At 34.4% G+C, this 12,751-nt stretch overlaps 1 protein-coding gene across 1 annotated transcript; it reads right to left on the minus strand.

Annotated features, from left to right (window-relative positions):
• Window positions 1-965, minus strand: LOC116119006 (hevamine-A-like). Its single transcript, XM_031404966.1, has one exon. The coding sequence runs from the start codon at window positions 927-929 to the stop codon at window positions 33-35; it is 897 nt and encodes a 298-aa protein (XP_031260826.1). The 5' UTR covers window positions 930-965; the 3' UTR covers window positions 1-32.
• Window positions 966-12,751: the final 11,786 nt, after the last annotated feature.

Consider the following 12,751-nt stretch of genomic DNA (forward strand, 5'->3'; position numbering starts at 1 on the left):
TATATATATATATAAAAGTTGAGTTTTTAGAATTAGACATAGTTCTTAATAGAAGAACTGTATCCACTTTGATCATCATAATACATAGACCATAGCATAACGCCGCCGTATTTGGAAGAACCCTTGATGACCGGAAGCACTTTTGATTTGAGATCAGCTACTGGAATGAAGCCACTACCTGCAGCCTCAGGAGATGCAGGTAATCCTAAGAAAATCTTGTTGGCAGGGATATCTGAAGTCCAAGCTTTCCATGCGTCTTTAAGGTTGCCAATATTTCCTGGAGTGTATTGACAAGGTGGGTTGTTATAGAATTGAACCCAGACATAATCAAAAACACCAGTCTTGAGAGCATTTCCTATCCAAGCATCAGGAAACGGGCATTGAGGAGCTGCTGATATGTAAACCTTCTTGCCTTTTTTGCTATATGCTGAGAGAAACCCTGCAAGCTCACCCCAATGTTGGTTGGTTCCTCCTTCAATATCAAAATCAATTCCATCCAAAACAGCGGCGCCAAGTGGACGAGACGACGATTGGCCCCCTAAGAAATTATTCCAAAGGTAAGTAGCAACACTCTTAGCATCTGCAGTGGAGGTAAGGGAGTAGCTACCGGAAGCACCCCCTAAAGAAAGAAGAACTTTGATGCCTTTTGCTTGACAAGATTTAATGTCAGAGCTCAACCCAGTACAACCATTGCTGTATGGATCACAATGACCAGCAAGGTTTATCATTGGGGTCTGCCCATTGCCAAAAGTTGCCAGAAAAGATAATATAACATATTCATAGTTTCCTGTGGCACAAGTCTCTTTCAGGGTGCCCTCGTTGCCATTTTGACCCCAGTAGATGGCAATTCCACCAGCTTTAGAACCTATTGCTAGTAATAGCAATACCAAGGAGAAAAATGTCAATGAAATCGCTGATCGAAACGCCATTGCTAGCCGGAACCAATCACTCTATTATTTGTTTTGTTTGTGTGGTGAGTTATGATTAATGAGCGCTTGTGCATTTTATATACGAATCACTTTATTATGGTAATCACGTACGGCATCCACCAGAGTTGGATAATAGTAGCTTCACGCAGACGGAGTACGTTTTTTAATTAAGCACTCATTAATTTGAAAGTTGGTTTGTCCTCTTGCCTTTTGTTCATAACTCTCTTCACTGTCTTGTTTGGTTGCCATTTACGACTTTGTTTATGCAATCACACTAGTCTTACAAACACAAATACAAAGAGGGTTGTACAAAGTGACGTGGCAATACCACATCAGTTTGCACATCATCATTTGCCACATCATCATTAAATATTAATTTTTTAATTCTAATTTTCTATTTCTTCTACTCCCTTTTTATTTACTTCATCATTTCAAATTTCAAATTTTCAATCTTCTTCTCCATCGCTGTCTTCTCTTTCACGCTTTTTCATGCTCTTCTGCTATTCGCTCTTCTCCATCACTCTCTTCATCTTCATCGCTCTTCTCCATCACTCTCTTTTTCGCGCTCTTCTCCGTCACTTTGTTCTCTAGTCAACGCTTCTCCATCTCCATCGCTTTCTTCATTTCCAGTGCTCTACTCTATTTCTCTCTTCTCCTATAAGCTCTTCTCCATCTCATCGCTCTTCTCCATCGCTCCCTTCCCCTGCCGACTAACGAAACCATAACCCCAACCGAAATCATAGAGTGCCTAGCACTGTTGTTTGAAAGCTTCTAAAATCTGACAGAGGAACCAAAAGAGAGAAGTGAACAAAGTGACTGTGTGGATTCTCCGAAATTCCGCCGTTACCTCCACCTGAACGAAATAGAGAAGCAACAGGAACAAAATAATAATAGTTAAACAAAACAAACAGTAAACAAAGAAAGTAATACGTGCGATTTACCCTGGTTCACCCAATGTAGGCTACGTCCAGCTGAGTCAATATTATTGCAATATGCCTCACTTCTCTCGTTTACAATGAATGAATTGTTTTCACTCCCATAACAAGAGAAAAGAATGTTTATATACTAGGTTTAAGGGATTAAACCTAGTTTTACAAGAATTCCTATTCCTAAGCCCAACCTAAAAAGGAATTAATAACTTAAAAGGAATCCTACAGCGGTTATACATGGAAAAGCCCAAAACCGACTAGGGGCTCGGGGGCGCTGCCCCCGCGACCCCCTCCCGCTCACCGAGGAGCGGGGCACCCGCCCGCTGACCGGTCAGCGGGACCCCCGAGTGCGTCTCCGTTACCCATTAATGCTGAAGTAGTCGACAACTCCAACATTCTCCCATGGCTCTTCACCTTTGTCAATTGAGGTGTAGATTTTTGGAATCATTTTTGTGCACACATTGTCAATTGTAGTGCAGTGACTGTTAATTAGCTCATGTCCTTTTTAATTGTTGCAGGGGAATTCTATTAGAAATGGTTAGGGTAATGCTTCAAATACCATTTGGAAAAATGGTTCAAGGAAAATTTGTGTAAGAAATCCAAAAAGAGAGCAATCATGTGGGCGAGTGCTTTTACCTTTTTTATTTTTTGGTCTATGATTTCTGCAGGTATTATTTGTAATTGACAAATGAAAATGTAATTTGTGTAGGTTTCAAAAGTCTCAGTTTTATCATGGGGATGATGCAAAGAGAAAATATGGGTTCCATAATAACCACACAACCCGTTTGTAGCTTTTTACAAGCAACATAGGGCTCTATCTTGAAAACAAGTTGATGAGCAACAAACCTTTTTTGAGCAGAGCCGAGAAGTTGATGAGCAACAAACCTTTTTGGAGTAGAGCCAACACTAATTGATAAAAAGGTTTGTTAGGACCACTCAATTATGCTTCAACAAGCTTCTAAATTATGGTCCAGTACTAATATTATTATTTTTTAATTGAATTAATGAATCATATTTATAACATAGAATTATTTGTTTTTTTGTATTTTATTTAGGGTAATCTGTTTACATCATAGTACCAAAGATGGAAGAGTGCAGTAAAACTAAATCAAAGAACTCTTCTTCTCAATTCAATGCTGTTGAGGTAATTTTCTTTGTAATATCTTTTTATTGATTAATATAATAATTTTTTTATGGTATTATTTCTACCTTTTTGTTAAGTATTATTATAATTTAATTCTGGCTATTATAATATCTAATTAGGAAGAAATAGAAGATACAAGAAATGTAGAAGAGGAATTAGAGCTTAAGCCTGGAATGAATTTTGATTCATTTGATAGACTTTTCCAATACTATAGAAGCTATGGGAATAAAATGGGTTTTGAAGTTATTATAAGATCTTCAAATAAAGGAGATGATGAAAAGTTGAAATACGCAACACTTTCTTGTGCTTGTACTAGGAAGTCGACATGTATCTTTGGAAATGCCTTTAAAATGCATCCGGTGACGAAAATTGATTGTAAGGCTCGAATTGGTGTAGCTTTACATTCTGATGGAAGTTGGCAACTATGTTTAGTTGTCCTTGATCATAACCATGAACTTAGCAGTCCTAGCAAAACTAGATTTTTCAAGACCAATCGATTAATAGAACCATACGTCAAAAGGAAACTCGAAGTAAACGATAGGGCTGGGATTAGACCCAATAAAAATTTCAATTCCTTTGTAGTAGAAGCTGGTGGTCCTGAGAATTTTCCTTTTCTACAAAAAGATTGTAGAAACTAAATTAAAAAAGTTAAGAGGCTACGACTTGGTGTTGGAGATGCTTCTGTAATTCAAAAATATTTTTTGAAAATGCAAAATGAGAATTCAAATTTCTTCTACATAATGGATTTAGATGAAGAGGGTCGATTAAAGAATGTTCTATGGGTGGATGCAAGAAGTAGGGCTGCATTTAAAGAATTCAGTGACGTTGTAACATTCGACACTACATATTTGACCAATAAGTATGATATACCATTTGCTGCTTTTGTTGGTGCTCATCATCATGGACATTCAACATTGTTGGACATTCAACATTGTTAGAAACTAAATTGAAAAAGTTAGGAGGCTACGACTTGGTGTTGGAGATGCTTCTATAATTCAAAAATACTTTTTGAAAATGCAAAATGAGAATTCAAATTTCTTCTACATAATGGATTTAGATGAAGAGGGTCGATTAAAGAATGTTCTATGGGCGGATGCAAGAAGTAGGGCTGCATTTAAAGAATTCAATGACGTTGTAACATTCGACACTACATATTTGACCAATAAGTATGATATACCATTTGCTGCTTTTGTTGGTGTTGATCATCATGGACATTCAACATTGTTAGGTTGTGGATTAATCTCTAATGAGGACACAAAGACATTTGCATGACTTTTTCAATCTTGGCTTACGTGTATGATGAATTGTGCTCCGAAGGCAATAATCACTGATCAAGAGAAGGCAATGCAAAATGTGATTGAGATTGTGTTCCCTGGTACACGACATAAATGGGATTTGTGGCATATAATGAAGAAATTGCTTGAAAAGTTAAAAGGTTATACCCAATATGAATATATTAAGTTTTCTTTACAAAATGCAGTATATGATTCATTGACACATAAGGAGTTTGAAGAACGCTGGAATAGGTTCATTGAAGACTAGAACCTCTAGGCCAATGACTGGTTACTTGGATTGTATAATGAAAGACGATGTTGGGTGCTAGCATTTGTAAAAGATACTTTCTGGGCAGGTATGTCTACTACTCAACGTAGTGAAAGTATGCATGCATTCTTTGATGGATATGTTAATTCAAAAACCACCATAAAACAGTTTGTGTAACAGTATGAGAATGCATTGTGTGATAAATTGGAGAAAGAAACGGAGGCTAATTTTAAATCTTTCAAATCATGGATCCCTTGCATAAGCAGTTATGGTATTGAGAAACAATTTCAAGATGCATATTACATTGCGAAATTCAAAGAGTTTCAACAAGAGCTTACTGCTGAGCTCTATTGTGAAATATCTTCTTTCAGAGAGAATGATTCCTATATGGAATTTATAATAAAACAAGATGTTAGGGTTGAAGAGACTGTTGTCTCCCTTTTGTGGTATGTTTTAACGAAGCAACTTGTGATGTTCGTTGCAATTGTCAGTTGTTTGAGTTTAAAGGAATTTTATGTCGACATGCAATTGTGGTGTTGATTCACAAGTAAATTTCTCATGTACCAAAAAAGTACATTTTAAGGTGATGGAGTCACAAGTAAATTTCTCATGTACCAAAAAAGTACATTTTAAGGTGATGGAGGAAAAATATAAACAGATGTCATACCAGGGTTAAAATAAGTTGTAATAATTGGAGTATCAATCTTGAAGGACAACGATTTGATCACTTGTCTAATTTATTTTCTACTGTAGTAGACTTGGCATCAAACAGTGAGGATGATTGTAATATGGTGATAGAAGTGACCAATGATCTTAAGAAAAAATTGATGTCGAATGAAAGTGTTGGCACGAATGGTAAAAGAGAAAACATGTCAGCTAATGGTAGAATGAATTGTGAAAGTGTTGATTGTACTTCCAAAGAGGGGAATTGTAATATTCTTACTCCACGAGCTGTCTGCAGGAAAGGTCATCCTCCATTAAAAAGAAAGCAGTCGAAGGTTGAACAAATTCTTTGTAAAATAAAAAAGAAGAAATAGCGAAAACAAGTAAATAATAAAAAAGTTGAAGGTAAAAATTTATTAATTATCAATTTTGTTGATTATTCTCTTATTTTTATTCTATTTATTGATAGATAACATGACTTTTGTTATATAATTGCAGGATTGTTGGATACCAAAGCATGTGGGATTTCAATATGTGATTAGTGTCTTTTGATATCTATTTTTATTGCAGCTTGAATACTGCACCTTTTTGCTGTATGTGCAGTGTTTTGTAGAGAAGTTTGGTTTTGTGAGAATTTTTTGGATTTATAGCTTGTACGCTTCATTTTTTGTTTCTACTGTGTTTGTGTGTTGTTGTGAAGCTCGGGCCTATTATATGTGGTTATAGTTGGCTCAGTTCTTTACAGGTTTTCAGGAGAGGTTTTGGGATTGTTGCAACCTAGTAGCAGTTGTAGCATACTCAAGGGGTCTGGAGATGCAACATCTCTGTGTTTTTGTTTGAGTGACTGTAGGGATATTTGGTACTAGTGATGAGGTTGTTCCAGGTGAGGTTGGGTTTGTTGTAGTTCCCTTTGTTGTTACAGCTTGGTTGCTGCATTTTCTATAGTGTTTTGCAGAATCTGTTGTGCTTGACCTACCGAAATTGATTACAGGGACGTTTGGTATGACTCGGTATAGTTTGACCACCATTTTTAGTATCTATCATTTGTGCATGCTTTACATAAATTTTCACCCAGTTATCTAATTCTGAAGGGCCTTGAAAGATGTAGATTCTTTTGCTTATACGTGCATCAAGAAATGAAGGAGGAATTTCTTTGAAATCAATGAAAACGAAGTTTGGAACTACTCTTAATGCACTGGACAGGTAATGCTTTGTTTGCACTTTTTTAGAACCTTCATTAAAAGTCTGATTCTAATTACAGAATTCACTAGCTAGCTCTCAAAACAAACAAAAAAATTATATCATTCTTTCTTTGGTTCTCTCTTAGCTATTGAATACCTATACTTGTCTACACAAACTTCAGTTTCTTGATGTTCTCTCTCTTTACAGTCTCCTCCAAACTGTCTCTTCTGAAGTGTTAAATAAAGGAGAAGCTATAGATGATGCTTATAGACGTGCAGATGAAGAGGAAGAGGCGGAAATGTTGGACCCAGAAATTAAAGAGTTGGAGTCAATACTGTAAATATATGTGCATATTTTGGTGACAATTTGAGTCTCCATCGTCTTTTGTGAGGGATTGATAGAAGGGAGGGTTAAGTTTTGCATTATATTAAGTCTTATCATAGTATGAATGAATATGAACTCAGCTAGAAACATTTGACCGTCAACTAAATTTAATAGGCTAACATTGCCTTTTTATAAACCATTAGATTGGTGCAGTTATTGAGGTGTTATTTTAATTTCACTTAACTCTTATGTAACTCTTATGTCCATAGGGGAGTTAGTGTTACACCTACTACTTGGGATGACTCCTTAATCATATAGATCTAGTATATATCCAATTGAAATTGCTTTATGCGTCCTCAAAAAAGAAAAGGAAATCGTCTTTTATAGTTCAAAATATTCAACAGGTCATAATCTACATACTGTTATCCAGACAAGTGCACAACCAAAGCATCTCCTTTTCACCAATTAGTCCGTTTATAAACATACCTTACTACCTAATCATCAACAATCTGCTTAAATAGTTATAAACACAAGCACGCATAAAGACCATCTGAAACCATTCATATACGGATGCTTTTCTAAGGTAACAACCATGAATTCACAATGTTATCTTATTACAAGGAAGCAAACAAACATGTTCATCCAACTACATGAAGCATAAAAAATAACAGTACAACAGGATCATATGAACAATTCCTTAAGGTTATATTTTGTTTAAGGAATGTAATACATTGGATTTGGGAGTTTGAAGGACCTTTCAACCACAACAAAACCTACTAAGTCACTCCATTGATCTCTAGAGCTCCCATGAATTTTATAACCTTCCTTCACCAACTCTGATCTCTTCTCAGATTTGTAAAGATCGGACGACTTGCCTTGATCTGAAAGTCCCCTGTATCATTTACAAAAGAGTTTAATTTGTTAGCCTTGATGTTCAACCAAAGGCCAGCGATTCGGGGAATTAAGATTGTGATAGGAAACCACTCCAACCTTTCAAACAAGCAGACAACAACAACCAAAACAAGCAATAACCCAGAAAAATAGCAAGAACATAGTAGTCAATTAGGAAAACAGAAAATATCATATATTGATATGGATCAAACACTACACCAAGTATGAACAACCGAAGCTAATCAACATAGCTAAATGAAAACAACGATAACAGAACAATGAAATTAAAATAAAGGGGACTTGCCTAAAGTTAATACCATTATAAATAATAAAATAAAAGAAAAAAGAAAAAAAATTGACAATAGAAAAGATGATACCATTTACAATAACATAGATAGTAGATCCAGGCAAACATAGATGATACCATTTAAGAAAAAGTGTCAAATGGTAACAGTATCATGCAATTCATTAAGATGCAATGAAAAAAAAATTAAGAGCACCGATTAAGAATAATGAACGCAATGAATGAATCTTAATAATGACTGAAATAAGGCTGAAGTAAAAATAATGCACATAAGTACATAAATATGACATTGATAGTAAGATAATTGAGAACAAAATAGAGCACTTTCCACAAACAATTAGAATCAAAGTCAACATAAATTTAATTGCAAAAGGACTTGGGATCCGTAGTGAGAGACTCACACTTCTCTGGCGAAGAGCCACGACGGAGGTAGTGGCGGAATTTCGAAAAATCCACGGTGAACACTCTATTCACTTCTCTCTTTTGGTTCCTCTGTGAGATTTTATAAGCTTTGAAATGACAGGGCTGGACTCTTTATGATTTCGATGGTTAGGGTTAGGGTTTGGTTTGTCAACGGGGAGAAGAGTGCGAAAGAGCACGATGGAGATGAAGAGCTGATAGGAAAATTGAGCAATGGAGATGAAGAGCTGATAGGAAAATTGAGCAATGGAGATGAAGAGCTGATAGGAAAATTGAGCAATGGAGATGAAGAGCTGATAGGAGAACAGAGCGATAAGGATGAAGAGGGCGATGGAGATGGAGAAGATCGATGGAGATGGAGAAGAGCTAACAGGAGAAGAGTGCGAAAGAGAAGACATCGATGGAGAAGAAGATTGAAAAATTGAAATTGAAATGATAAACTAAATAAAAAAAAAAAAAAACAGAGAAGAAGAAATAAAAATTAATATTTAGTGATGATGTGGCAAGTGATGATGTGTTAGATGATGTGGTACTGCCATGTCATCTGCCACATCACTTTGCAAAGCCTTCTTTGTATTTGTCCGGCATTGTTTTTGCAGATCCGAAAACGGAAACTTCAAAATATTATATCTTAATTGTAAGAATAATACTTTGGGTACTAATGGATGAGTACTAATATGTGTACTAACTAAAGCATAGTACCCGTACTATGTGCATAGTACGGATACTATGCTTTAGTTAGTACACATATTAGTACTCATCCATTAGTACCCATAGCATCACTCTAATTGTAACTACCAAGTTACAATAACATTATCCATATATTTGTTGAATTTCAAAATAATATAGAACTACTCATTTTTAACCTTTTTATATTCATACTGTATGGAGAAATAGGGGTTTTGAGTGATATAATTGTGCCCAATTATTACTTGATAGTTTACTCAAAGCGAGGTGATACTGCATCAAGTGTTTTAGTGGTAGGGGTGACATGGAATTTGGTGCTAGTGAAACGTAGAGATATTAGTGAAGCTCATAGATTATTTGCTCAAAGGCCTGAAAGATTTATGATTAGAAATAATTAAATGTTGGATGGGTATAAGAAAATTGGGGAAATAAACTTTAGTGTTTTAAAACTTGACTCGGTTTGGCTGGTTTAACCTGTTCAACCAGGACTTGGGGCCTTCACTGGGTTGGATTATCAATTTTACTATTTATCTCAAACCCTAGAAATTAGGATAACGACCGGCGAACAATTGGTGGCTGGGATGATGGGGCTTTTGAAGAGGAATGGCTGATGAGTCGAAAGGTGACGACAACGTTGATTTTCGGTGAGTAAACCACGAAAATAAATCGACGACAAGGTGAGAAGGGTTTCGGTCAGCAGGTTGAGGGGAGAGTTTTCATGGTGATGGGGTGTGTTTTCGACTCTAGAAATAGGCTCTATTTGGCCTAGGTTGTTGATGCCGACAGTGTAATTTGGGTGGTTTTGCAGGATTTCAAACCTGTAAGGACTTATAAATATTTAGGGTTGTTTTTGCTGGATTTCAAACATTTTTTCATGTTGACATCATCAGTTTGACCAACCAGTCAAATCAATCAACTCGGTACCTGGCCACTTTGCCGGGTTTTACCTTGGGTCGAGTTTTAAAACCTTAATAAACTTGGCGTGGATTGTTTGAAAATGGCTGAAGAAAAATAACTAAGAGATTTAAGGGCACCACTTCTTCAGGACAACGATAGTTTCTTTGTTTCATTACTTTTAAGTTTTCATTATCTTTTGTCATGTGTCAATTAATACTTCGAATGGTCAAGAATTTACATTTAACTTTCTCTCACACAAATGACCGATATTTAGAGATAACGGAACATATAAAATAGTATTTAATCTAAAATATTGACAAAATAGAAAACCAATTTTTTGAGGAATTAAAAACTCAAATCAATTTGCAATTTTTGCTTTGTTTTAATGACATAGAATTATATAATAAATTAAAACAAAATACTTGAAAAAATCACTCAATTATAGTCACAACCTTTGGGAATTTCTAAATTTCTGAAAAGTTCAAAAACCAAAGAACTCAAAATAACATGCAATGTTGTATTTTTAATAACATAGAACTTTAATAAAATATAAAATATTGGGAAAAAAAAATGTTACATGTTGGATTATATTTACAGCCTTTGTTAAATTCTTGTTTTACGTAAGAGAAAATTATTCGGTTTATTCATTAGTTTTCAAAGGAAAAGTGATAAAAGATAAATAAAATTGATTAGAAAGAAGGAAGAAAATAAAGAAACAGGAAACTTTGAAATAGGAAAAAAAAATATTAGAAGTAAAATTTGTACAACTTTGAGAGAAAATTCAAGTTTAAATCTTAACCCTTGAAAGTTTTAACTTGCACATTTCAAAAGATAATAAAAAGTCAAGGAGAAACAAGGATGAAAAAAAAAAAAAAAAAGAGGATCCTTGTCACTTTTCCCATACTAACTATGACATAGTTTTTTTGAGCCATTAGTTAGGGTCCTTATAATAGTAATTGTACTTACATTATTAATACATTTTGATTTTGACAAAATTAAAATGCATTGCCAATAATTAAAATGCTCTAATGTAATTGTTGAGACAAAAATAAAGGTCTTAGGGGACCTAAATAAAGAGGCAAAACCACCATAAGAATAAGATGATCCAAATCCAAATTAAAAAGGCGGTTAAAACCCACTTTCCTAAGAGTGCATTTAGTTCAAGGAATGTTATATTAATGAGAAGGTATATTACCTTAAATATTACTAAGAATGTTATATTAAATATGTTTGGTTAGATTATAATAAATTGTTGAGTATATTATAGTGATATGTTTGGTTGGGAGAAATAATTTGATAGGTATGTTATATAGATTACTGAATTGTCTTTCCTTTTTAATATTATTATTATAATCATTATTTGAACTATTTCTTTTAATCCTCAAGAGATTTTTCTAAAACATTCTAGCTACAATAAAAGTTTAAATTTTAATAAAATCATCCTGTGGCCGTTAACAGCCATGGATATGGCCGAAAACAACTAGATCCATCAATATGAATTGGTTCTAATCTAAATGGTCCTAGCTTGTACAAAGTTAGGCTTAGGTTAATGTATTAAATTTACGATGTAATTAATTATAGTGTAGGTGTGAAAAAACTTTAGGTATTAGAAAATTATTAGGCTTATTTGTATGTTGTGTAAACTCAAGTGCAATTTTTGTGTTTATATTTGTTTTTGGTTTTGTTTTTCAGAGTACGTATTATTTTTAAAGGTCCAAACCATAGCTATTGAAGAACCAACAACGATTGCCAAATTTTCAAAAATTTTGTCTTACCCATAAGGTGCGTTTGTTTTAGAAAATTCTTTATCACTGAAAAGATAAGATTACCACTGAGATATATTATCTTGAAGATTAATGTGGAATGTTATACTAATATGATTGGTTAGATTGAAGAGTATAAATAATTAATATGTTTGATTGGGAGGAATAAAATATTATCGAGGGGTTTTTATTGAATTGTCCTTCATTGTTAATATTATTATTATTATTTAGAATATTTTTTTAACCCCTTACATTTGAGAATTTAGCTAAAACACCCCAACAACAAAAGTTTAAAATTTAACAAAATACACCTAGTCACCCATATTACACATATCTATACCACAAACCTTTAAAGAAGCCATAACTAAGCAAAATTGGAGGAATGCTATGGATACAGAAATTCAAGCATTAGAATCAAATGAATAGTTTCTCTTCCACCTGGAAAGAAGGCCATTGGGTGTAAATGAGTTTATAAAGTGAAACTTAAGTCAGATGGTAGCATTGAAATATATAAGGTAGATTAGTTGCAAAAGCGGATACACAACAAGAAGGTATTGATTACACCGAGACTTTTTCTCCTACAGCTAAAATGGTTACAATTAGGACCCTTTTAGCACTTGCAGCCATGAATGATTGGGGTCTCTTTCAAATGGATGTCTATAATGCCTTCTTTCAAGGAGTTTTGAATAAGGAAATATACATGAAAGTTCCTTCAAGTCTGAACAATCAACTTGAGACCAAAAATAAGGTCTACAAACTATTGAAATCCTTATACGGTCTAAAACAAGCTTCAAGACAATGGCATTATAAGTTTACCACTACACTGTTAGAGTATGGCTTCTTGCAATCCAAAAATGACTACTCATTATTCACTAAGACTCATGGGAGCAGTTTGGTGATCTTATTAGTGTATGTTGATGACATACTACTAACGGGAAACAATCTTGCAACCATTGATGAAGTCAAGCGATATCTCAATGCCAAATTCAGAATCAAGGATTTAGGCATCTTGAGATACTTCCTTGAGATGGAAATCAGTTGATCACGAGCTGGTCTAGTAATAAATCAACGCAAAT

This window comes from Pistacia vera, unplaced genomic scaffold (genome assembly GCF_008641045.1).
Source record: "Pistacia vera cultivar Batoury unplaced genomic scaffold, PisVer_v2 Contig869, whole genome shotgun sequence".
In the NCBI taxonomy this organism is placed as follows: Eukaryota; Viridiplantae; Streptophyta; class Magnoliopsida; order Sapindales; family Anacardiaceae; genus Pistacia; species Pistacia vera.

What these genes read in the sequence shown, in the direction of transcription:
- LOC116119006 (XM_031404966.1), bottom strand. Translation starts at nt 929, where the DNA reads ATGGCGTTTCGATCAGCGATTTCATTGACATTTTTCTCCTTGGTATTG.